The sequence below is a fragment of the Rhagoletis zephyria genome, unplaced genomic scaffold (assembly GCF_001687245.7).
Source record: "Rhagoletis zephyria isolate East Lansing unplaced genomic scaffold, Rhagoletis_zephyria_1.1 Rzeph_scaffold_01798, whole genome shotgun sequence".
Taxonomy (NCBI): domain Eukaryota; kingdom Metazoa; phylum Arthropoda; class Insecta; order Diptera; family Tephritidae; genus Rhagoletis; species Rhagoletis zephyria.
The window spans coordinates 79,762-106,258 of NW_016158882.1; the positions used below are offsets into that span (position 1 = coordinate 79,762).

At 34.7% G+C, this 26,497-nt stretch overlaps 4 protein-coding genes across 12 annotated transcripts in view; all 4 read right to left on the bottom strand.

The window, feature by feature from the left end:
* cue (Low-density lipoprotein receptor repeat domain-containing protein cueball) overlaps positions 1–7,549 on the bottom strand; it is a 51,142-nt gene extending 43,593 nt beyond the window's left edge. Inside the window, exon 1 of the mRNA XM_017619168.1 lies at positions 7,095–7,549. Coding sequence (XP_017474657.1) covers positions 7,095–7,161 — 67 coding nt within the window. The 5' untranslated portion in view covers positions 7,162–7,549. The remainder of the gene's footprint in view (positions 1–7,094) is intronic.
* A 1,776-nt stretch (positions 7,550–9,325) lies between these two features.
* Naa60 (N-alpha-acetyltransferase 60) lies at positions 9,326–13,411 on the bottom strand. Of its 5 annotated transcripts, XM_017619176.1 has the most exons (8): positions 13,121–13,401; positions 12,767–13,050; positions 11,686–11,806; positions 11,450–11,614; positions 11,107–11,327; positions 10,876–10,986; positions 10,612–10,686; positions 9,326–9,803 (listed from the first exon to the last, which is right to left on the bottom strand). In XM_017619176.1, exons 2-8 carry the CDS (start codon positions 12,781–12,783, stop codon positions 9,791–9,793), a joined length of 723 nt encoding a protein of 240 aa, XP_017474665.1. In that variant the 5' UTR covers positions 12,784–13,050; positions 13,121–13,401; the 3' UTR covers positions 9,326–9,790. The 5 variants fall into 5 exon arrangements, with proteins under 5 accessions (XP_017474665.1, XP_017474663.1, XP_017474661.1 ...); XM_017619174.1 differs by having other exon boundaries at positions 9,747–10,686; positions 12,767–13,020; XM_017619172.1 differs by having other exon boundaries at positions 9,747–10,686.
* Positions 13,412–14,084: 673 nt separating this feature from the next.
* Positions 14,085–16,482, bottom strand: LOC108365199 (myb/SANT-like DNA-binding domain-containing protein 4). 5 transcript variants are annotated; one of them, XM_017619180.1, is made up of 4 exons: positions 16,416–16,449; positions 16,308–16,363; positions 14,753–15,006; positions 14,085–14,675 (listed from the first exon to the last, which is right to left on the bottom strand). In XM_017619180.1, the coding sequence occupies exons 3-4, from the start codon at positions 14,997–14,999 to the stop codon at positions 14,437–14,439; spliced, it is 486 nt and encodes a 161-aa protein (XP_017474669.1). In that variant the 5' UTR covers positions 15,000–15,006; positions 16,308–16,363; positions 16,416–16,449; the 3' UTR covers positions 14,085–14,436. The 5 variants fall into 5 exon arrangements, with proteins under 5 accessions (XP_017474669.1, XP_017474668.1, XP_017474667.1 ...); XM_017619179.1 differs by having other exon boundaries at positions 16,308–16,482; XM_017619178.1 differs by lacking the exons at positions 16,308–16,363; positions 16,416–16,449 and adding an exon at positions 15,322–15,513.
* A 1,372-nt stretch (positions 16,483–17,854) lies between these two features.
* On the bottom strand, positions 17,855–24,950 carry LOC108365196 (GATOR complex protein Iml1). The gene is made up of 10 exons (XM_017619169.1): positions 24,493–24,950; positions 20,501–20,707; positions 20,346–20,443; positions 20,036–20,203; positions 19,203–19,363; positions 18,951–19,116; positions 18,757–18,869; positions 18,607–18,662; positions 18,431–18,533; positions 17,855–18,357 (listed from the first exon to the last, which is right to left on the bottom strand). The coding sequence occupies exons 1-10, from the start codon at positions 24,585–24,587 to the stop codon at positions 18,115–18,117; spliced, it is 1,410 nt and encodes a 469-aa protein (XP_017474658.1). The 5' UTR covers positions 24,588–24,950; the 3' UTR covers positions 17,855–18,114.
* Between the last annotated feature and the right edge of the window lie 1,547 nt (positions 24,951–26,497).

Sequence of the window (26,497 nt, forward strand, 5' to 3'; positions counted from 1 at the left end):
CACTACTCGATATTGGAATCTAGTTTTTTTTTTTTTATTATCATCTCTAGTGTATGATTAAACTTTATGTAAATTTCAAACCGTTCAACAGCTACGGTTTAATTTTTTTTTAGAAGTATCCCCTGTTGTGAACGGCATTTAAGGCGAGCAGTGAAATAGTAGCGCAGAACAAATAAAGTCGCAAAATTTAACTTCAATTGAGAATATTTCAGTTTTCGGAATAAAAATAATTTTAATGACTTGGTTTGTTATATATTTAGGCGAAATAGACAAAAACTTATTTTTGTAATTTTCAGTGGAACGAAGTCTGCACCGCACCCACGAAACACGTGGAATTATTCAAACCCTTATTAAATATGGGAAAACATATAAAGAAGTGGAAAAAATTGGTGGATGTTCAGCCTCCAGCAGAAATTGTCTACGACTACCATACGGCAAATTTTAAAATATTCTAAGACTCGTCCCACAATGTAAGCTTTAGAAATTTCGGATAACCTAAAGTTACCATGTAGTGTTCATACAGTAAAGAGACGGCTCCGAGAACACAAGCTTTGCGCTAGAATTCCACGTAAAGTAAAAGTAAAAAATCCTCTGATACGCAAACTAGATTTTGCCAAAAAAAAACAACTGGATTGGCCTATTCGGAAGTGGAGGAACATTCTGTTAACGGATGAGTCAAAAATTGTTGTATACGGTGGTAAAGGCTCGGCAGTTTGTAAGACGCCCCCAAATATGGACGTTAAAGCATGAAAGTATTAAGGGTGATTCACATACAACTTTCTTCGCTTTGCTTGATAGTTCTTTGCTCACATAAAAAACGTTTGAAGCAAAGCAAAGCAAAACGAAGCAAAATCTTGGGCAACTCTCAACTTTTGCCCGCTTTGGCAATCAGCTGTCTACATTTGTCTATTCTTGTGCGCTTGCATTTGCATTTAATGACAAAAATAGAGTAAATAGGAATTTTTATTGCTATTATTTATGCATATTATTATATTGCTATCTATTTTACAGATAAAAAATATGGAGGAAAAGGAGAATGCAAAAGCTGTCAAAGCGTTTATTGTAGCATACCTTCTGCGTTTCGCGCTTTGTTGTCAAAGTTTGAACTGTCAAGCAAAGCGAGGAAAGTTGTATGTGAATGGCCCTTTATGGTATGGGGAGTTTTTTTCATATCATCGTGTCGAGCCAATATACTGGATAAAAACGATCAAGAACTTCCATTCGCTAAAGAGGAAATGCCACTCAAATCGATACTAAAAAGAGCAGGATAACGACCCGAAGCATACAAGTAAGGTGGCAAAATTGTGATCTCGGGACAACGGAATTGAGGTCATACGAGTGGCCAGCTCAATTTCCTGATCTCGATTCTATAGAAAACCTTTAGAGTAACCTTAAGAAAGCCGTAAGGGATCTAAAATGAAAAAAAAATAACCACGAACTATGGGCCACGCATGGCAGTCAATACCACAGGCACGATGCCAACGCCTCGTAAAACTCCAAAAGAAATCGTTATGCAGCAGTGATTAAAAACAACGGTCATGCTACCAAATATTAAGTAATGGTGCTAAATTTTAGTATTAATATGAATAATTTAACATAAATTTAAAACTTTTTCTTATGCACTACTATTTTTACATCTTACATGAACAAATTTTTTTAGTGTTTATGTAAATAAAACTCTTTTGACCCCACATTTAGTCCTTGAAATTGTCCTTCAGTTTTTCAATATCATGAATGCAACTATTATTTTGGTTTTCTAGTAATTTCGAAAAATGCTAACCGTAAGGACTGCAAACCGGTTTTTGAACCGAACCGCCGCGTTTTCGGGCTTCGAACCACTCAAACAAATCGCCCAGTTCGGTTCGGAATGAAAATCCACTACATCATTTGTCAAGTGAGTTGCATTTTCCTCGATATCTATAAAAAAAAAATGCTCCAAATATTATTTGTGTTCCCCAACTCGCCAGAAGCTGCAAGTTTTTACCAGAATTTGCCAGTAAGTGTTCCCGTACACGTTTCTCTGGCAAATGAGAGGACAAATAAAAGAGTACATTAGGTTCTCACTTTGTAAGAAGTTGCGAACTTTTGCTGGTAAAATCTGTCCAAACAAATGGAAAGCTGAGTACATATAAACAAAATGTAAAATACATCTGCATTTTTACGTTAGTAAAAATAAGTTAATCTCAAATTTTGTAAGCATTTTTGTTTATTTGTCTGTATATTTGCGTATAACTTGGAAAATCGCCAATTGTAGAAAACGGCGATGTTAAAAAAATTGCCAGAAATGCCAGTTTTCAACCGAAAAGCATTTCCGTACTTTTTGGTTTTCTCTCTTTCTTTGAGGGCAATTTTGTTTATTGACAGTTTTACCAGTTTCTGCCATAAAAGTTGAGGTACGCAAGTAATATTTATGTGGAAACAAATGCTTAATACCGTCAGAAAAAAATGAAATTGTCAAATGTGAACTTTATTATGCGAAAATTGCATAAGTAAGCTTTAAAACTGCATACTCGTTTTTTTAATTACGATAAAAAAGGTTGAAATTTTTATGAAATTTTGTTGAAATTGGTGGATCTAATCTAATTTTTGTATAATAAATCATTGAAAAAATACAACATTTCGAAACATCTTACAATTTTCGTACTTTTTCGCAATTCAAAAGTTTAAACAATTGTAATTGGTAAATTTCGCATGGTATGCTGAAATATAAAAACACGTGTCGGTTTATTTTGCACAAAACATAAACACGCCATTCTCATTCAAAAATGAAGAGTCAGGCTCAAAATGAATATCGTGTTTATTATTTATTATGAACTCGAATGTTTCGCTCATGCTCGAATGCATACCAATTTATTTATTTTTAACTTTAAATTATACATAAATATATATGTGCATTAAGGTGATACACATATAAAAAAAAACTTGCGGTTTTCCCCCGGAATAATAAAATTTATTATATTTTACGACTTCGGCCAAAATATTTCGGAAAAATATTAGGACTTTCGGAAGCCAGACCGATTTGAAAATACTTCTAAAAATCTCATTATTTTAAATTTGTATACATTTTGCGCAGACTTTTCAATTTTTTTTTATAAAAATTCTATTTTTGAGGTATTTTCAAATAGGTCCAGCTTACGTAAATCTTAAAATTTTTGCGAGTTTTTTTAGGAATGTCTTAAATACAATTCTTTTTGTATATCCGATGGAAAAAGAGTACTAATTTATTTTTTTTTATTGAGAGTGATCCATCCTAAAGTATTTTCATATACATATACATAGGTACATATGTACATATTTGTTATTGGACACCATGCAGAGATTGCAGAAAAGTTTATACTCGGTAAAGTAGCACCGTCTGCACTTTATAAAGGGTAAATAACCAAACGATTTGATAACCCAAGCGTCATAAAAGTGCAAGCATTCATACCATACATACTTTCATGGAAATGTGTAGGAATTTACTACCGAATAAAAAGAGAGAAATTCAAACTCCTACCTGAGTAGGCTGAATGAGGATGTGCCTAATGAATGTCCGGCATGCGGAGAGACCCCACATGACTCGAAACATCTCTTCGCATGCCCGGCAAACCCGACATCCCTAACGACCTTGTCCTTATGGGCAAACCCCACAGAAGCTGCACGCTTCCTAGGGTTGCCGTTAGTGGAACTTGACGACAACGACTGAGATACCAACCGATCTGGGCGGGGTTGTTGTAGCCGCTACAACAACAACAACAACAACAGAGAAATTCAAAGGAGCTACATAGATAAGGACCGAGCTACAAATGAGGGAGACATTCCTCACGTTGTTCATCCTACTACCTACAGCCTATGGACGATTTTAAGACGAGGACGATTGTTTGATCAGATTCATGAATATGTGTCAAACATCTAATCCCCGCTTTTCACACCGGATTTTTTAACTTTATGGTTCAAAAAGGTTATCGATTCTAAATCACATTCTCACTTTTTTGGTATCAAGAGTGACAAAGAACATACAATATAGTAAGCGAGCAAAGAAGTAGGGAACCACTGAGCTGGGGCACAATGCAGTAGAACATGTACGGCCCGCGACAAAACGATAGCACCTCAACATTTTAAACAGTTTTGACTATTGTTTAATTTTCATTATTTTTATATAAAAGTATAGTCCCTTATCTAACAAATATGTACATGACTTTGTACAAAAATTATAAAAATTCCACAAACTTTTCATCACAATTCCACGCACTTTAATTTTAGTTTTAGAATAATTTTGGTAAGCAGTTATATAGCTTATTAAATTCTATTATGATAAAGTGCAAATTTCATGTTGCTAAATAATCGCGTTGAGTTTTGATAATTTTTTTGCTGACGGTATCACGCATTTTCTTCCATATTAAATCAATTTTTATATGGAAAAGGGGTGCAGGACACCGTCAGAAAAAAATTATCAAAAATCAATGCGATTTCTTAGCAACTACAAACCCTCACTTTGTTAAACTAGAATTTAATAAGCTATAAAACTGCATACCAAAAATTAATTTGGAAATTCTAATTAAAATGCTTGGAATTGGGATGAAAAGTTTGAGCAATTTTTTTAAATTTTTGTACAAAGTTTGAAATTCGGACTTATGTATACGTTTTTTTTTTGATAAGTAGCTGAACTTTAATAGAAAATTAATGAACCTTAAAAAAAGCAAAAGGAAAGTAGTCAAAACTGGTCAAAATGTTGATGTGCTATCTTTTGTCGCGGGCAGTGGTACATACATATTTATGTATGTATGTATGTACATGGTGATTTTATGGGTATGCAATTTTAATTTTTTCTAACTTTTTGAATTTTTACTAAATCATTTTGGTTGTTTACAAATAAAACTGACTAGGTTTTGAGATAAATTTAAGTTTTTAAAAAGGACCAATCTTTCCCTTAAACTAAGAAGTAATTTTTTGATTAACCAGTTTTTGTCAACGACATTCAATTCGAGTACCTATGTACATACATATCGTTACCTTCATATGTATAGAAATGCAAAAAAGCCGTAACTAAATATATATATTTTTTTTTTGCATAAAACGATGTGGGAACTTATAATTCGTTAAAGTACATCATAACACCGGCACACAAAAAAAAGGGGTGTGTGTGTTTAACCAGACCCACCTACTGAATGAGTGTCCGGCATGCGGAGACACACCTCATGACTCGAAACATCTCTTCCTATGCCCGGAAAACCCAACAACCCTAACGCCTTTGTCCCTGTGAACTGACGCTATTGAGGCTGCACGCTTCTAAGGGCTGCCGTTAGAGGAACTTGACGACAACGACTGAGATATCAACCGATCTGGGCGGGGTTGTTGTAGCCGCTATAACAACAACAACAACCGAAATATGTTGTTGTTGTTGTAGCAACATACAAATTCCCAAAAGACCTTTTGGGGAGTGTTGTTGGAGTGACAGTCCTTGGCCAAATACAAATCTGGGTCGTTCCGGTTACGTAGACCCGACTGTCGTGGGAACGACAACCGAAATATATTTCGACGCGCTGAATCTGAATCTGAGGTCCGTTTGACTCGTGCACATATTCGTATTCAGTGGGTCGAAATACATGTCCCTAGGTAGATCTGGTTAAAAGCACACACCATTTTTTTTTTGTGTCGGTGTATTCAAGCAAAAAGTGTATTTTGGATTACTAGCTAGATACATCTTATTTTATCGACGATGTGAGATAGGGTCTTTCTTTCTAAATTCGGGGGTATGTAGTATATATTTGATAACTTCTTCATTTTTATAATCGCTAAATTTTAAATAGATACGATCATAATCAGAATAAACAGCTTTCGTGAACGGAAGCAGAAAGTGCAGTGTTCAGTAATGGCAAAGTTCACTAGCAATGCGCCGGATGTGCGATACCGATAAAAAGGCTAATGTAGCAAGTCAAACGCTTTTTAAATGTTTACACTATTAATATAGATAATCACATGGATATTGCTGGTGTAAAGTTTATAAAGAAAACCTACAAGAAAAAAAAAACAAGCACATAGTTTCAAAAAGAAGACAATACCTATACGAGCCGCTTGCGTATTGCGAGCGAAAAGAAATGCATACGTGACCGGAATGACAACCGCTATGGCGCTTTTGCCGGCAAAACTGTAATTCATCACACCATAAACAAAATACATACATATGTACATATGTATGTACATAATGAAAAACCAATCGGCAAAATTAATGCCTACATACATATATACATAATCACAAATTTATGCAGTATGATTGCTTTAACAGAAGACTGGTGGTATCCAAGGCGTATTACTGCTGTAAATAAAACGGCAATTGTTTAGTGATCAGCAAGAAAGAGTTCAGTTATCAGTACATATTTTAAAATATATTTTATGCATTGATAAGAAAATGGAAGTAAAAATCGATATTCTCAAAGCATAATTTATAATTAACCTTGATTGCGTTTATGAATACGCAAGTATAAAGCAAACGCATATGTGTACGCACGTGTTTGAATGTTAATACTTCTGATAATCTCGTAAATGATGTATTAGCAAAATTATTTAAAGCGCATGACCTTGAACTAAGAGCTCACCATACATTTCCAAGAAAGTCCACAATATGTTGCCAAGAATGTGCATTTGTTAAATTTTCTCATTTACTTTTATTTTTTTCTTATTACATAAGAACTCATTGCCTGCGTGATTACTTCTATGTATGCACATGTAATGCATGTAACATTGAACTTCATGCGTGGAAGTATTGAATCGTTGGTAGCAAAATATACTGATAATACCTACGTACTATCTTTTCCAATTTGCTCACGTAGAAACCGGCACTTGGCTTCTTAACTTTTTATCAGTTTATTTAATAAGGAAACCTAACCTAACGAATTTAGCTTAATTTCAGTGCCCAGCACATACCTACATATGTATAACATTTGCTGAAAATCTTGCCATTCAAGTAGAATGCAATGCAAAATTTCGATTAGATATGGCATTCAAGAGTACATTGCATTCAGCTGTTTGTCCATTATACAACATCATTGTATAATTTCACACGTACGTTTACCTGTAAGTGATATCTTTTCGAAAGCCTTATATTTCTAACTTACCCCATGCCAATACGGTGTTGACATAGAACAGCAGCACATAAAATATTGTACGTTGAAGATTCAGCATCTTGTATATACCGCGAGCAGGTGATAAGTACTTGAAAGAAGTGTTAGGAGCAAAGTGCTGTAAATTCGATTAGCATATAATTTGCATGCACGGAACTTGTAATTCAATTCATATATTCGTTTCGTTGCTATTACTTTTAGTTTCCGTTTAGGATCACTATCTTTTACTTATACACTGCACGGTTAAGGTATCAGTTGAAATTAACAAAACCGTAGGGAGACCGATTGATTTTCTGTGTATGATAGGTGAAACGAGCGAAGGATATTTGTTGTCAATGTGCCTGAGTTTTCCCTTTTATATATTTATGCCAACGCAATCACTCCCGACACTTTCAGACCCCAAAATTCTTATGTTTTCGTCTTGACAAATTATCACTCACTGTCACATCGCTATGTTGCTTTATGGTTCATTCGCTCTCCAGCTGTTTGCGGTGCTGCCACCCAATCAATAGAAGTTATGATTGGAATAGAGCTGCAAAACTATCGATGGCACTGTCGATAGTTTCAATTTGACACGACTATCGATGAATGGTTGCCACTATCGCAATACTATCGGAAAGATAAAGGCTGCGTTTCTTTATACATTCCGGATAATCCCATTTCACAGCCGAAATAAACAGAATGCGTTTGAAATATACGTCAACATATCATCAGGAACGTTCTAAAGAATAAATAAACAAAAAAGTGTATTCCAAACGTTCAGAATGAATAAAGAAATGCAGCCAAAATTGCCAAAAATCTACAGTAAGCCCAAGCTACTTCAAACTTGCAATTTTACTAAAACATAATGGACTACAAAAGTGCATAAACAAAATTTTTCTAAGAAATCTAATTAAAAAACTGAAAATTTTGATGACTCGAAAAACTCGAAGTTTCCACGTTTTTGTAAATTGTTTAAAATTTACAATTGCAACGTGTTGTTTTGTTGCTTAAAATCGATAGTTTCGCAGCTCTAGATTGTAAATTCATTGGAATGCACTACCGGAAGTACAGGGCGACTGATTTGTTGTTTGTTTAGTGTTGCCGTATCTAATAACTATTTATTTGGAATTGAAGTTGCCACACATAATTTCGAGTATTTACCTCGGCTTTGTAATTTTGAGGTGCATTAAATATTTGATGAATTGCAATTTTTACCAGAAATCTATGTGTATAAATATACTTTATATGTGTATAAATAAACTATATATCGATGGCTGAGTGGAAGATCGACCTATCTCGGCAGCCAGTTCGAAAACGCTCTATCTCAAAAAACTTTTCAAGCACGCCCTATTTCAGAATTCGTTTCAAAATGCCCTATATCAGCATATTTTCAATACATTTTGAATAGGGATAGGGCGTTTTTGAACCGAATTTTGAGATAGGGTGTTTTTCAATTAAATTCTGAAATAGGGCGTTCTTGAAGAGTTTTTTTTAGATAGAGCGTTTTCGAACTGGCTGCCGAGATAGGTCGATCTTTCACTCAGCCATCGATATGTAATTGTTAGGTAAAATAGAACTCCACCCCAAGGTTTTAAACTGTGAACAGTGTTTAGGCTTTCAGCGCTTGGTACAGCTATGTATGGATGTAAGTTTTTTAAGCCGAATTGATTGCTGAAAGCCTACAAAGCGCTGAATATCTAAAAAACATTGTTTGTGAAGTTCTATTGTACTGAGTACAACTCCACAACAAACTTTCAAGGCTCTCTGCTTTACAATTCAGCTATAGCTGAATGTCCGAAAAGGCATGTTGTGGAGTTGTGTACTCTTAATGCTTTTCATGCTTTAAACGCCCTATTCAGCCATTAATTTTATATCACGGCGTGAGAGCTGAGTACCGTACCATCTAAAAGGCTTGACGTGAAGTTCGGCACTATATTCAGAGTTAGCTTTAAAACAGTCACACCATCCACTAATATATCATCGTTTAAAATACAAAACCGCGTTTCGTCATTCTGAAAACCCGCATTTTGAAATATGAGTGTTTTTACTTTCTAGAAAATAATTTATGCAACCTCACATACGCGGTTTTGCGTTATCTTGATACGCGGTTTTGTACTTTAAACGACGATATGTATATTTACATATANCGCGGTTTTGCGTTATCTTGATACGCGGTTTTGTACTTTAAACGACGATAAGTATGTTGACATATGTACATGTCAATATGTACATCTTTATACTGGGTATTTCAATAACAACGACCGAATCCGGCATATACTCGCTATATTTTATTATGCATACATTAATTTCACTTTGAAATTCGCTACAAAAAGATAAACATTGAATTAAAAATGTTATTTAATTAGATTATTTTTAAAATACTTTACAAAATACTATACATACAAATAAAGCAAGTAGACTTGAAACAATAACATACGTTCCTAAATCGTTATCGTTTCAAGGTTGCATCAGGCTTTTGTAATTATACCTACGACTGTGTGCGCTGTCCGAGTATGAAATAAGTTTAAATTGAAACAATTCTTGTGTCCAAACATCAATATGTTAGTTAGTTAAGCCAACTATAGGTTCACGGATATACATATGTATGTATGTTTATCGACTTTTCCGTGTGTGTATGTGTAATGTGAAGTATATATGTACATCTTATTTTTAACACACTGTCTTTATTGATGCTCGGTTATTGTACTTTATGACCTGAAACTGAATAAAATTATACTATTTAACAGAGAGACCATCGATTTATATACGAATCATTTAACAATAATAAACTATGGTAATTATATGAAACAATACAAGCATAAAAAATTACAAAAAAAAAAAAAACTGAAGTTAAAAATATTATTAAAAATGAATGTGTTAAACTGACTACAATTGTTTGTTATAATAAATAAAACCTTTCTTAAATTAACCTATTAGCATTGACGCATGTGTAAATATTGTGTTAATGTGTTGTGCATATTTCGAAAATGATTATTCAAAGAAACATATTTTTAAACATTTTAAATCGACGAAATAACAAGTGAAATATGACTTTACATGACTTCAAGGTGGTGCTTACAGTTATGTATGTTCGGTGAGTGATACAAACTTGTCCTATGTATGTTAGAACTTACTTATAAAATTTAATTACTTACAAATTATATATGTATGCATATACTTAGAGTAAGTTTTAATGCATGTCAATGTGTATATGCATGTATGTATGTGGTTGTATGTATGGACGCAGTCAACAATGTACCATGATTACATTTGCATATTTGTTTAAAAAAAAAAAAAAAACTTGCGCCTATCATTCACACTGAATAACTAAAAACATACTCTGTTCCTATTCGCTATTACTCTAGCACCGTACTATAAATACTTATATATCTACAGATTTGGATTTGTTTCCTTTCTTCGTGTATACCACATGGTGCAGCAGTGGGTTTACGGTGAAAAATGTTGATGTACTTAATGTGCAAAATTAAAACGTGACACGGTTTTATGACAAATCCAACGCACAACTTGCCTCAGTCGCGTAGAAATCCATGTGAAGACTGCACCTGCATGTCTAAGCTTCGATGCATAATGTTTGATGTGATCTGTGTAAGGTAGTTAAGGAAACCGTACGGGTTTTAAGATTAAATACAAATATGTAAAGTCTGAAAACGATAATTCAAAGCATAAACAGCAGAAATTCATAAACAACTACTAATATATTTCGTGTGGTGTCAGCTTTCGATTTATCGTTTTTCGACCGTAATTTTGTGACAAATTTTTTGGAAAAGGATATAATATTGTCCATGGTTGATGTCCTCCATTGATGTAAGTGACATAGGTAAAACCATCCTTCCCTTTTCCCCGTATATTGTAATAATATGGAAGGAAGGAATGCAAGTGAAATCTGGAAGTTATACAGAATTTACGTTAAAGTAGACAATCCATAAATTTTTTCAATTAAATCTTTTAACATTATACTATGTGTATATTTAGAATTTTTTTATTTATAGGTTGATGTAGGTACCTCCGTTTCTCATAAAACAGTATGGCAGGTTGATTTGTGGTTAGCACATGTAGAAAAATTGCTTTGACCGAATTCCGCTCAGCGGTCGTTAAGTGATTCAACAATGAGTCCAACAACAGTGAGCCAATCCCGTTACGCCGATGCTTCCGATGCACTCCTAAAGATAGTATATACCCTATATCAGCATTACGCCCCATCGAATCCGGTAAAATCCCTTTATCCTAGTATTAAAATCATAAATATCATGTGCTTTGTTCATATGTTAGACCATTACATGCATAGTATGTACAATATAATATGGTACATATTCATTATCTGCATAACAAAGAAATATGTAGTTTACCTCTTTGTTTAGATTTCTATATGGTTTAATTTCAGCTACAATCAATCCGATTATGGCCAGATTGTAGACAGCAGCAAGCGCAAAGAAACGCGAACTCGACGTAATATCCTCGTACCATGACAGCGGATAATCAATGGGAAACCAATCTTGACACAATGTTCGTACCTAAATTTAAACGAAAATAAAACATGGTTAATAAATATTTGGGTACATATGAAGAATTTGTTCATTGGAACCTCGGTTAAGTCGTCCGGTACTAGAAATCTCAGCTGCACATCAGTGATGGAACACAGCGGTACATGATGTTCGGTGTCAGCTCGACTGACACTTGACTGAGGCAGGTTGTGTTTGTTATACCTGTAATTTATGTTTTAAACAAAAAAAAAAAAAATTTAAATAAAGTCACATACCTATAATGAAGAATTAAAACTAGTTTCGAAATTAATTAATAGGTGTGAATTCAAAGTAATGCTTAATGATAGAAAGTCTTTTCAAATAGAAACCGCTTATTGCTTACAAGCATAACTACTACGTTAAGATATACATATAAGCTTAAAAATAAATTTGTGTAATTTACACACAAGTACTAATGTCAATGACCGATGTAATAAAACCAGTAATCCCTTTTAACACTATCAATCACATAGTATACAAATATGCGCATATACATATGTACATATGTATGTTCACATGTAAGCAAGAATGAAGACATATTTCAGCTTTTGATTTTTATACAATTTCAATTGTATGGCTAATTGAGCAAGCCATAAAGTATCAGTATGCTCATCATTCTGTTAAATCTTCGAAACCTGCAAAGCAATTCGCGAGGCGTTGGTACAATAATTGTGGTTTATTCTGTTAGTTTAAAATATGTANAAGCAAGAATGAAGACATATTTCAGCTTTTGATTTTTATACAATTTCAATTGTATGGCTAATTGAGCAAGCCATAAAGTATCAGTATGCTCATCATTCTGTTAAATCTTCGAAACCTGCAAGGCAATTTGCGAGGCGTTGGTACAATAATTGTGGTTTATTCTGTTAGTTTAAAATATGTTCTTATGTACATATGTATGTATGTACATTTTTACTTAGTATTTGTCCGTCTCAACGCGTTTCCCTTACGATAAATCACAATCATACATATGTATAGGCACATTGTGTGGTGATCACTAAATTGGTTTGCTTTGCATAAATTGCCATTAACTTTTAAAAGGCGAAATAAATTAAATTGCTAATCAATCAATTAGTATGCATATATGAAAGCCGATACCTAATCATTAATTAGAAATGTATACGCATCGATTCCTGCACTCACCAAGTGAAATGTGCCATGGAGTAACATGTAGTTACATCAGTTGCCCACTCGCGAATTTCCAAAAGGACTGCGGCAACAATTGCAACTACAACTGCAATTAACGTTACAAACAAAATTTTGAAACGCGATTAGGTCCTTTGCTATTGGAATGGTCCAAACGCCGACTACCTTTCTGAGTTGGCAATATTTTATAAATTTCGTATGTGCTCTTGCTTATATTGTATGGTGCCGTATGCGTTCACAGTGACTTCTGCCTACAATCAGCATTCAGGTAAATAATTAGCCTGAAAATCTGCTTTTATCAGTTCCATTCGATTTTATTAAATATAATTATATGCTCCAAACTAAACTTACCAATTGAACATTTTTTTATTCGTACTCCATTACACACTTTCATACAAACTTCACTTCTTCATCAACCATTTAGCAGTGGACTGAAACTCATTTAATTGAACTCAATTATTCAATCACTTACATATCTGCACAACGTTTGGCGACATATTCAATCCAATAAAATTTCCAAACTTTCTGCTCCCTTCGAAGCACCAAATCACGGCAAAAGACGAATCTTTTTAGCGTATTTTGATTACTTTGTTAAATAGAAAAAAAAAGCTAAGCACAAAAACAACACGAACTGTCAAAGTTGCAAAATGGGCTGCGTTGCCGCGTTATTGATAAATAAAAGTAAAATATTTTTTTTTTTAGGGAGCTTGTGCGAATATTTACTTATATCTATATGAAACAATTTAAGACTTAAATTTATATTTTTTTTATCTGTTTTTATCATATGTCTGAATGATGTTTTCAAAGCAGCAGTCCAGTTTTATTCAAAAATCTTTGGATGGCAGCACTCAATTTGTAATCAGCTGATTGATTACAACCGGCGCTCATTTACGATAAAGTACACTGCAGAATAATAATTTTTAACCAGCTAACTTGATAACCAGCCAAGTGTAAACAACCACAATACCTATGTACTGCTAGACACTTAACTATAATGGTAGAGTTTCGTTGACTCTGGAACTTCTTTCGACAAACAAAACATTCTATAAAACCCAGAATTTACGTTACCATTAGAGTAGATCTCCACACCTGATTTTCCGACATTTGTGGCGGCCGCTACGCCAATCTATTATACCTATTTATTATTAATGTTCAGTTTAACCAGTAACCACTATTTTTATTAGAAAATTTTATTTATTTTTGGCACCTCAGAGGATTTATGTAAATAAGGCTCAGATGGTCCCATCAGAAATTCTTATCCGTATTTAGGTTTGTTTTTGGTAACAGTTAAATTAATGCAAAACTTAAAAATAATAAATGAAATAATTTGAATATTGCAAAATTTAAGTAATATAGTTTCTAGCTCAAATGCCGTGAAATATTTTAGATGTATTCCTCTAATTGTTTCGTTGTGCTCATATCTCTTTTAGGCGTCTTCAAGTTCCACTTTCCTCAATAGGCGATTATGTTCTAATCTTTCTTGTACATCTATCAACTGAATTTGCAACAATTCATTTTTTTCCCATACAAATTTAGGTTTGTTTTTGGTAACAGTTAAATAAATGCAAAACATAAATTAAACATAATAATAAGGGAAATAAATTAAATATTTTTAGTATTTCAAAATTTAAATAATACAGTTTTTAGCGCAAATGCTTTGAAATATTTTAGCTGTATTCCTCTAATTGCAACATCCTAATTGTTTCGTTGTGCTCATATCTCTTTTGGGCGTCTTCAAATTCCATTTTCCTCAATAGACGATTATGTTCTAATCTTTCTTGTTCATCTATCAACTGAATTTGCAACAATTCACTTTTTGCCGATACCAATTCCTTCTTTTCGGAAGTCAACGTATTGAATGTCTCTGCAACTGTTTCCTGCCTCGATGATAGGAGTTTTCTTTTACCTAAAATTTATGTACCATCAATAAATATAGGTGTCTAAATTATTAAATTAAAAAAATATATATAATCTTATACTGACGAAGTTTCTTCTTCAAATTCTTATAATTTTGCTGCAGGCTCTCAACAGTACGCTGGATGCCAGTATTGGCTTCATTGAATTCCTTCGCCACCTCCATCCACGCTTCTTGCTTTTGTTGAAGACTATTTCGGTCCGTTTTTTTATTTTCAATTACGTTTTTTCGCTTTTGTATGCAATCACGTAAAAGTAAATTCTCACATTTTGTGAAATTTGGAGCTCTTAAGCGCTGTCTGGTTTGAGATTCCATGTTTGAACTAAAATAAAAAAGCATGCATAAGTAAGTAGTATTTCGAGCGTACAGGTACATATATTAATTTAATTATATGCAAATATTAAGCAAATGTATAGGGTTAAGAATTAAGGTGGATTTAAGCCGACGTGCTTGCAAATCGAAGGCAAGCAAGTTATAAGCGAAATATGTATCGTTCGCTCATGCAGTAGCAGACTAATTGAACTTATCTGTACACTGACCAAGATCTTGTAGAGAGGAGTCTTGACTAAAATGGGAATGTTTTTCCGAAACGAGCAAGACACTAGTTTGTGCAAAATACTGGAAGTTAATTACCTACACGAAATCAGCAGTCAGCTACACATACACTCCGGTTTCACATGCAATGAATTCTAAATGTTTTGATTTAAATTGGTATTTCTTAATTGAAATTTATTTTATTACTTTTTCCTATGATCAGCTTAATTAAGCGTTCTTTTTTTCAGAGTAAAAACGAAAGCGTAATCAAAACAAACAGGGAAATTAGCCACAGTGATGCCAACTGTTTCAAAGCTGTTTTCAGCTATTTTCAGACCTTTTTCGGATGAAAAAAAATATTGGCATGTTCACACCTCCTTACTCATTTCGGATGCCACTTTGAGGGATTCACAACGGTGTCGTATTGTTGTATGTCGTAAACTTTGACAGCTTGAAAAATAATTAAATTTATTTATTAGGCGTTTAAAGATTACGACGCTTACGACACCGTTGTGAATACCCGAATTGTTTCGAAGACATCACATCGAATTATCCAGAATAAGCTACGTTTGTATCTGGTCTAGGACGGGCTATTCTGTTGCATTCCCCCATGACATCCCCCAAATATTTTTTTTAACTTTTATGCTGTTACATCACAACCTTTACAGATAGTATAAGACCTTTAACAGGTTTATTCTGCACGTAACCGATAATTTTGAATCCGGAAAATTGCATTACCTAAAAATTTTTGCAGTCAAAACATTCAGCAATTCAGCTATGAACATTTGAGAAAATCCTGGGATGCATGTTTCACGGGGCAATATTTTCTTACCAGCTTATGAGATGGCAACAAATTTTACCGGTTACAAGAGTGCACAGCATGCGAAAAGGGTCTACAAATTTACAGCAACTTCAATTTCCGGTTACAAAATTTTTGTTACCAGCGCAGAATAGACCTGTTAATGTGGTTGCTTGTATCCTGCACCTACGTAAAAATAAGTTTGTTTAACACGAGCCCGCGGAAGCCATACACAGCCCAGAAAGCGTTCCTCACGCTGTAAAAATGGGTAATAGGGNGAAGTTAATTACCTACACGAAATCAGCAGTCAGCTACACATACACTCCGGATTCACATGCAATGAATTCTAAATGTTTTGATTTAAATTGGTATTTCTTAATTGAAATTTATTTTATTACTTTTTCCTTTGATCAGCTTAATTAAGCGTTCTTTTTTTCAGAGTAAAAACGAAAGCGTAATCAAAACAAACAGGGAAATTAGCTACAGTGATGCCAACTGTTTCAAAGTTGTTTTCTGCGTTTTTCAGACCTTTTTCGGATGAAAAAAAATATTGGCATGTTCACACCTCATTACTCATTTCGGATGCCGCTTAAATTTTTTGAGGGATTCACAACGGTGTCGTATTGTTATATGTCGTAAACTTTAAAAGCTTAAATAAATGTTTAGAGAATTTGAAACCACAACCAACTATTTTTTTAACACTGCGAAAATACTTAATATGACTTTGATGGTACTTTGCGAACCCTCTTAATATATGTTTTACACACTTACGACACGGTTGTGAATACCCGAATTGTTTCGAAGACATCACATCGAATTAGCCAGAATAAACTAAACCGATAATTTTGAATCCGGAAAATTGCATTACCTAAAAATTTTTGCAGTCAAAACATTCAGCGGAAGCCATAAACAGCGAATACCTCAACTTTTGGGTCGTAATGTCTTCTTCTTCGTGCCCGAATGATAGGTGGCGCACGAGTCGATATTTTTGGTAAACCAGCATTTATGTTCCGATTTCGTACATATGTATTTATAAAGCTTGCTTTAAAAATATTGGTCTTTGTTAGTACCTTATTTACGATGAGAAATAGTCGTGTAAAAATATCAGTATATTTTTAATTTGAGTCAATCAGCAAAAATATACTTGTCATTATGAGTGCATTAATAAAATAAAATACATAGGTATATATTGAATTTCATATTTAAAAGTTCTACATATTTAGCAAAATATTGTCATTTTATTTTCGTTTTAGTGATTTTACAACAGTACAAAAGTCTATGCCAAACACATAACATGTGCCTAATTCTATGTACAGATTCAATAAATCGATTAAGTCTAAAAAGTATACGCTTTTAAATTAATATTTTTATGTAAAGTCAAAATTTAAAGCTTCGCTTGACAAATGTATTTTTACAGTTGATAAAAAAAAAAAATCATCAGACTGATTTCAATGCTTACGGAGCTTCATAAGAGATTGCCCGCATTATTATAATAAAAGTCAAACTTTACTCTTCGCCAAACTGAGTTAAAAATTGCTAAATAACTTAAAACGTTTAATAGTTGAAAAAATTAAGTTAAATTACCTGAAACCATTATATATTCATATCCAGCGCACGCTTTATAAATATCACATATTTTACATAGAACTGCGGAGTTGGTCGCATTGATATAGGCTGCATTTCTTTATTCATTCTGAACGTTCGGAATAAACTTTTTTGTTTACTTATTCTTTAGAATGTTCCTGATGATATGTTAACGTATATTTCAAATGTATTCTGTTTATTCCTGCTGTGAAATGGGATTATCCGGAATGTATAAAGAAACGCAGCCATAGTTTAATTTGTTCAAGTAGCTCTTGAAATTCTGATAAATGGCTTGAATGAATATTGTCACATCCACTTTCAAAATTTTCTTAAGCCAAATTAGAGAAATGCTTTTTACTACGAATTCAGTAAAGTTGGTAGCGTAAGTTTTAAGTGGGTTATGAAGATAAATTTATTCTCCATATCAATTTATTTATTTTTACGGTTATAACGGTCCGTACCAACAATAGCGCGCTGGGTATGAAAATATAAAGCTTACTCTTGTGACTTAGCTTATTTAACTTTTATTTCAATATTGTTATTATTGCTGGGGTTTTCTATTTTTAAGGATTTTCGTTTCAACTCATGGCAATGTTCCCAGAATTTCGTCAGACGTTCATCAGTGTCGGAACAAAAATCTCGAAAGTCTTTTAACATTTTCAATTGGAAAATTTCACCATCTGGTGAATTCTTAATAACTAACGATTTCCATTTCTTATTGGGTATCATATGATTCCAGGCCCATAAAAATCCAACCTAGATGAGAAAGTTTGAGGTCATATCAAAAAAAAAAATAAATAAATAAATCAAAATCAATATGTGCCTATACCTTTTTTGGAACATTGGTATTATTAGTGTGTCCATAAACACACCGAGTCACATTTGCTTCTTGCCGACTTGGAGAGTCCATTTGATAATTGTTCTTCGAACAACTGGAAATCATTTGAATACATATTTTATTTTTACTTATAAAAAGAAAGATGTTAACCAAAAATGCAGATTTACCGAATAAGTACAAACATATGCCCAGAACAATGCACATACTGATATTCCTTAGGTACCTGCGAATGAAAACAATACCATATTTGATCAAAATAACTTAACGATTAAATTAGTTTAAAAAAAAAACATAAAATTTTAATTCATACCACTTACATCTTTATTAAACGAAAACTTTTTCTCTATCACACACGGCAGAAATCCAAACCTTGCAAGTATGGCTTCTTGAAAGAGCAGCATACGATCGGCTCTACTCTCCTCAGCGAATTCTGAAACGTAAATATGTGTGTAAGTATATATGAATATTAATTTGGCATAATAGTCAATGAGGCAATAAATTTCTAGCTTACCACCAAACATAACACTCTTGTCACTTAAAAATTTTTCTGACAATGGTATAAAAATTGGACCACGCAATGGATCAGACTTCTCAGTAAATGGTTCCGCCATCGGATCAGCGGGCACAGATATCAATTCATAGTTGCAATGATTCGCTTTACGTGTCCAGCCCCATATCTAAGACAATAAAATAAGGTAAATAAAAACCAGCTTGGGCTAGGAATCTTCCTACAATCGGTATATTGCTTAACTATAACGCTTACCAAATCCCACACAATTGGCCCAGATGCTGTAACCCACTCAACAACAAATTCAAAGGCGTATCCGGGTTGCATAACAGTATGATACTTAACGTGACCCCATTCCATTCGGTCACTCTTTTGATTGACATTAATTTCCAAATGTGAATGACGGTAAATTTTCCCTGGAATAATGGGAAGAATACAAATTCATGTGAGATATATGTATGTGTATGTATATATGTATGTACACTTTAAACACTTTGATCTTTCAAATTTTTACGAATATGAACACGACTTTTGGTTCCAACAGATTCAAGTTTAGTAAATCACGAAAAAAATTCGTACGCCGGTTATAAAAAAAATCAGTGTATCAGTGGAAGTTATCAACCCGTAGGAATATTTTAATGTTTTTGTACCACGTAAACTGTTTTCCGATTTATCCAAAGTATCTCAAGAGTGCTTCCATACTAATTTGGTATAATTCCGATCATTGGATCATGAAGAAACTACTTTTTACTCTAAGGGCCAGTTTTTCAGTGCCAGTTTAAACTTAGATTAAGTAAACTGAGTTTAAATTGAACAGCTGGCTGATCTTAGTTTAAACCAGCCAGATCGGGCGTTTAAACTTAGTTTAAACCGCGGCCGTGCACTGAAAAACTGGCCCTAAATACAACTGGTATAATATATAGTATTTCCAATTTAATATACTATGTGTGTAGGTAAGCCAATTTAGTTTTATTCTATTTTATGTTTATGCTATTTTGTTTAATTGTATTTTACTTAACTTTTCTCACTTTCATTTTGTTAAATTCTATCTAATTTTATACTATTTTTTCCCTATTTTCTTCACTTACGATTTTGACTATAGTCCGCCCAAGATTGCGCCGATGGTATATCCCGCAAGAAGGTTGGTATATTTGGGACTCTCGCTTCATCAGTCCACAGATGATTACAACCTTGTAATTCTATCTCCATCCACTCATTCTCGAAAGCACTTAGATCGTAGAGAGGTTTAACATATTCTACAAGGATAAAACGTTATTGCTGATAAGAAACTTTTATACATACTTACATACATACATATAGTGAGATTAAGTAAATTAAAATTCTAAAAAAATACATTCATACATAGCTAATACTGCAACTACTACCACTTATACATACCCTTGGCATTTTTATCTTGCTGCGCTATATAGTAGAGATAAAATCCGGGTATGACTTGTTTATCCCAGTCGCCGGACGCATGGCAAATCATCTTCTCTCTAAAATTTTTTACACATTATTATTTATGACAGGATCTCAAATTATGGATTTATTACTTTCGCATGGCCTCCAATATGTCCAATGGATGCCTGCTGTTGTCCAGACGTGACTTAAGCCAAAGTAAAGCTTCGTATGACACAAATGTGTAGGAAGGCAGGCTGGGAGTCTGAGTGAAACAGGCCACACCAGTTATCGGATGCTTCATGGCCTCGAGTATCTCATTTAAGTTGGAATTTGGTCGTAATTTTATTTCCGTCGCAAATCTTTCGTATTTGTATTAAACAATTAAAATTGATAAACAATAAAAAATATGAATTGAATTGAGGGCAATTAACATCATCACTTTTTTCAACTGGCATCGAGTCAAATACCGGAACAGAAGACTCCAACCGAATTGCACTTTGCTTAGGTGAAATACCTATGTACAACGGATTGAGTCACAACGGCAACCCAATGCCTTCACAGTGACTCACAATTTGCGCAATGCGCCGGTGCCTCCAAACACCCAGGAGCCTCCACCGCCCCATGGAGCTCAACTGAGCAACATAAGACCAAAATTAACGTAATGTAAAATTCTTGCCTTGACTAGTGTCACTTTAAGGTATGTTCGTTACCTGTGACGCCGCCGACTACGACAAACAGGCAGCAACCTAAGCAGCGGCAAGCATAATAGGAGCCCAGTAGGCAACACTACTCATCCCTCGGACGTCGAGCCCATGCTTAACCTTGTGTTTACCCAGCATACAATTTGTAACGACTTCGTGTGTAACCCACAGAAAATTTGTAATTGTTTTCAGGACCATTTCAAGACCTGTTTCGAACGATTTCGGGATTTGATGACTATTTCGGTTTCATATCGGCACTGGTTCAGGACCATTTCGGCACCAGTCCAGGACTATTTCAGGAATATTTCGGGACTAGTTAAGGATAATTTTGGGACAAGTTCACGACTTTTTCAAAAACACTTCAGGTCAATTTTGAGACAAGTTCGAAACTAGTTACGAAATGATCCTGAAATATGCCTAAACTATTCCCGAAGTGGTTAAGAAGAAGTCGTGTACTGGACCCGACAAAATTAATAAAAATTCAATGAGGATTTTTTGTTTTAAATGGCGGAGTTGGGCTGTCAAAAAAGTGTCAAACAGCTCTGACGAAGTTCGAATTTTCTCCTCCCGAATTTTCGGGGAAAATGCTACTCCCTGGGAGCTAATTATTGGAGATTTCTTTGTCGGGAGAACAAACTCACCTGTAGTATTCATAATTGGGCTAATAAGGTGGTGTTGCTCTGTTTTTGTTTTTGTTGTAGCTTGTTTTTGTTTTTGTACTACCGCTACCCCCTTATATTAACTCGCCTTGGTAACTACATACACGCGCTGCTCATTTGCCAGATATACAATTTTCAAGTCAAGTCAAGTCTTATAGTTCATTTCCACCAAGCTTTAACTGCAGTTTGTGCTTATTGGAAAAAGATTGTTACACCTCGAAGGGTGGGGAAGCAAAGGAAAGTGAATGAGCAAAAAGTAAGAAATAAACCTTGCCGATCACCCCATGTTAAAGTTCTTTGAACTTGCTTGGGCTCCTAACTGCAGTTAAGCTTTTGGTAGAAATGGGCTATTAGTCTTGCATAACTGAGCTTTTACAGTCGTCCGCTGTAATTCTGGGTAGAGCTGAAGTACATTACTTTCAGTGTCAATATTAATACGAAAATTATCAAATCATATCGACACCATACGAAAACTAACTGGATTGAATTCGATCGTCTGGCTCGGGAGAAGCTTAGTTTGGTACCCAGCCCACTGGTGAGCTCCATCAGCGAGATTGAGGCCAATTTGAGAATCGCCGAGACAACACTTCAGAATTTAATGAACAGGGCCTGCTCGCTACGATACTCAAAGAAGACATTTCCACCTTGGTGGAATAGTGACTTATCTAGACGAATAAAGGAAACTAGGAGAGTGTTCAACTCCTGTTACAAATCTAAATTTTGGAAGCCATACCAAAACATTCTGAGAAAGTATAAAAGGGAGATTCGACGCTAAAAAAGCAGCATAAGCGAGCCACTGCGAGTCGCTGAAGAGTATAAAGGAAAACGCCAGGCTGAGTAGGCTATTGGCGAAGGACTATTCCTGTCTATCACTTCTCCGTAGTACAGACGATGTACCCACAGTGTCCGTGGAAGAAACACTCAGGTTGCTTGTTAACACTAATTTTCCAAGTAATTCGGAAGAAGTGTTCAATCCGCTTCCAAGAAGGTATGCTGGAGCTCTGCACATAGCAGTCAATTTTCACAAATCCTAAAATATCATGGGCCCGGAGCCAGATGGTATCATCCCTATCATGTTCTAAACGGTGGAGGATGCTATCATGCCATGGCTTTTGTAAATTTTCAAAGGATGTATAGCCCTTAACTACGTCCCCTTGTCGTGGAGTGAAAGTGGTTTTCATCCCAAAACCTGGCAGGCGAGGGCACGTCTACGCCAAAGCTTTTCGACCAATTAGCTTAACTTCCTTTGTTCTCAAAACTTTCGAGAAGGTTCTAGACGCGCACGTCCGGGGCTAATTCCACGGCGATGGCATGTCTGTAGCACATCATGCATATTTACGGGGACGATCCACTGAGACGGCGTTTCATGAAGTCGTTAGAACAGTCGATAGGATACTTGATTTTAAGCAATATATTCTGGCAGCTTTCCTGGACATAGAAGGAGCCTTTAACAACATTCGGGTAGAAGCTATCCAAAAATCCCTGGACGAGCTCGGCGTCCGCGATGCTTCGCAGCAGAACGATTTCAGCTGAACTTGAAAGCAACGCATTAATAAGGAATGTTAGTAGAGGCACTCCTCAAGGTGGAGTGAACTCTTCTAGTTTATGGCTTAACACCATCAACCCAGTACTACTCAAGCTCAACCAGGGGGGGAGTAAAAGTAGCGGACTACGCTGACGATGTAGTGATTTTAATAACCGGATTATTCCCATCTGTGGTGAGTAACATCATGGATGGAACTTTAGCAAAGCTATGCCGATGGGCCGGGCAATGTGGCCTTAAAGTGAACCCAGAGAAAATAGAATTAATGAAATCTTTGCGGACAGGAATAAGGTCTCTAGCTTTGAATTATCAAAGCTGAATGGACAAAGCCTACGATTATCTAAACAAGCGAAGTATCTGGGAGTCATACTGAATCCTAAGCTAAGTTGGAAAAATAAATATTGAAGAGAGAGTAAAGAAAGTGAGCATTGCCTACTACTACTACTGGCTGTACACAGTGGTTATACTTCCGATCTGGTATGGTGGACGGAGTTCAGAGGGCTGCATGTATCGGAACCACAGGGGCGATGAGAACTTGCACTACTGATGCCCTCAATGCTATTACAAACATACTTCCTATAGATCTTCACATAAGGCCTACCGCAACCTTATCGGCTACTCAGAGAACTGGGTATATGAAAAGAAAGAACGATCAGGCGTATCAGTATAATTTCTCGATTGACACCTAAGTTGAGACTGGCTACCGATTACATACGACCTAAAGTAGAGTTTCACAGGCCTTTCGGGGTCATTCTACCGTCGAGAGCCGACTGAGACGGGGCACTTGATATCTCTACCTGGATACATCATCTGTACACTGATGGCTCCAAAATGGAACGCGGAGTTGGGTCAGGCATTTACTCTGAGTCCCAGGGAGTAAAAAGATCAGTTCATCTGCCCGATTTGCAAATGTTTTCCAGCCAGAAGTAGACGCTATAGCCGAAGGCTGCCGGCTCTTAGAACCTGGTGGTTTACGTCACGGCGAGCGCGTAGTCATTTTCTCAGATAGAAAATCGAAACTAATCAAGGAGTGTAGGACGCTTTCAAATTCAGTAATCAGTCAACGCGATTTAGATATAGTTTGGGCACTTAGCTGCTTCTTGGGCGTAATAGTTTTCCCGGCACCATTCTAACCTAACCTAACCATACAGATGTTTACATATCAAATTTCATGAGTACCTGGTACTCCCGCCTTTTTAATAATCCTTCAAATTATCGAAAATCTTAAAAATTTTACTTACCCGTCATCATGATCATCTCTGTTGTTTAAATCGGTATTCAATGTGATTGCGGCGGCATCTGCTGCTGGTGATATGCGACCACGATCGGGTTTCATTACAGGTTTCGAGACAAAGCTGATATGGAAAAACCGTTGAATTATTTAAATATTCTGATAAAAAGAACAATAAGGCAGGCAATTACTAAACAGGCTGTCTGAGAAATGAACGAAATTAATTAGAATAGTAAATAAAAAAAATCAAATCGCAATAAAAATCAGCATTACAGTTTGCATGACTGTATATTAAGCATAGGACTTTTTTAAAAAATAAACATAACTATGAGGAGAGAATGAGGAGTGATAAAAAACCAACAGAAATAACGTTTTTGGTAAAATTTGGCTTAAACTCCGAGAAAAAAAATGTGTACTGGAAAAAATGTGTACATATACATATGTATATGTATGTACACACATACAATCAAGGCCAAAAGTATTTGCCTAGAAAATTTTTCACAATATATGCAACAATTTTTATTTTTATTTTTTCCGCTAGTTTTTTTTTATAAAAATATAAAAAAACATAAAAATACCATTTCAAAGCTTGTTGCAAAACTCAGGAAAATTAAAAGAAATTGCTTGCAAATTTTCAAATTTCGATCAGATATTTTTTAATTTTTTAAGGGTGCAGTTTTGTAGCCCAGCAAGTTTGATGTAGCTAAGACTTACCGTTGATTTTTGGCAATTTTTTCAAAAAAAGCGGTAATACTTTGAAAAAATAACTCAAAAATTATTTATATTCATGTATGTATGTAAAATTAGCAACCATGTATGTATACATACATACATACATACATACTAAGTACACTAGAGTGGTCAAAAAAAAAAATTTACAAGATAGGTTTCGGGGCAGCTTCCAAAATGTTTCCTCATACCGAAAGAGGTGCTGACACCAAATTTTACATTTCTAAGTATAAATTTAAAGGATGCTGATGAAATGTTTATACTTTACTCTAGAAATGTATTGTACATATGTACATATATAACCAAAACAATTGTTTAAGCAACCAAAGATAATTTCAAGCTTAAATTAGCTGGAAAAATATTACAGGCTTCAGTTGTCATGTCATAAATATTTTTGTCAGTTTCAAAGGGAGTCAGTAGCGCATTTTAAAGGCATTAAGCGCCCTTGATTGGTTACAATAGAATGTTGAAAGTTGGTATAGATATAACCCGGGTTAGAATTTTAAGGCACTGAAAACTTGAAAAAAAGGCAAAATGAGCTTTCAAAGAAGGCATTTATTTTTTAATTTTGTTATATACATACCCTCAGTACAATGTAGTTATACATAAGTAAATCTTATAAAAACAAAACATGCAGAAAAGGCAGAAAAAGGCAAAAATTTAAATTTAAATTTTTAATCATGGAAGACATGAAACGTGTGATTCTTTAATTTGTTTACTGATTCGACTAAGCCGACAAAATAGGCAAATGCCTTAAAATCCTAACTCTGGATATAACAAATACCAAAAGGAAAACAAACTAAAGGGGTGCTCCGTTTTCTACGATGACTTATTTTCTCCTCATACAAAAGTTGGACCACTCTAATGTAGTACTTATGTACGTAATTTTTTAGTAAACATTTTTTCCGGTATATGGGAACTTTTTTTTACCAAATTTTGACAAAAACGTTGTTTTCATCATTCGCCATCCGCTGTTCATAGGTATATTTAATTTTAGAAAAAAGTCATATGCCTACTGTACATCGATAATAAAAATCCGGTCCGGTGCGTCAGCTTATAAGCTAGGCAGCCGAAACATCTACGAAGCGTCTAAAACATTATCGTCAGTTCTTTTTAGGACACTCTGTTTAGCATACGCGCTGGAGTAGTTTGACATTTGTTTCTAATTTTAATTGTTATACAATACAGAAATACAAATTATTACAATTTTATCTGCCAGCAAATATGCATAAACGTTTTTTTGTTTTCACAAGTACACTAGCTACAACTACTGTTAGAATTTGCGA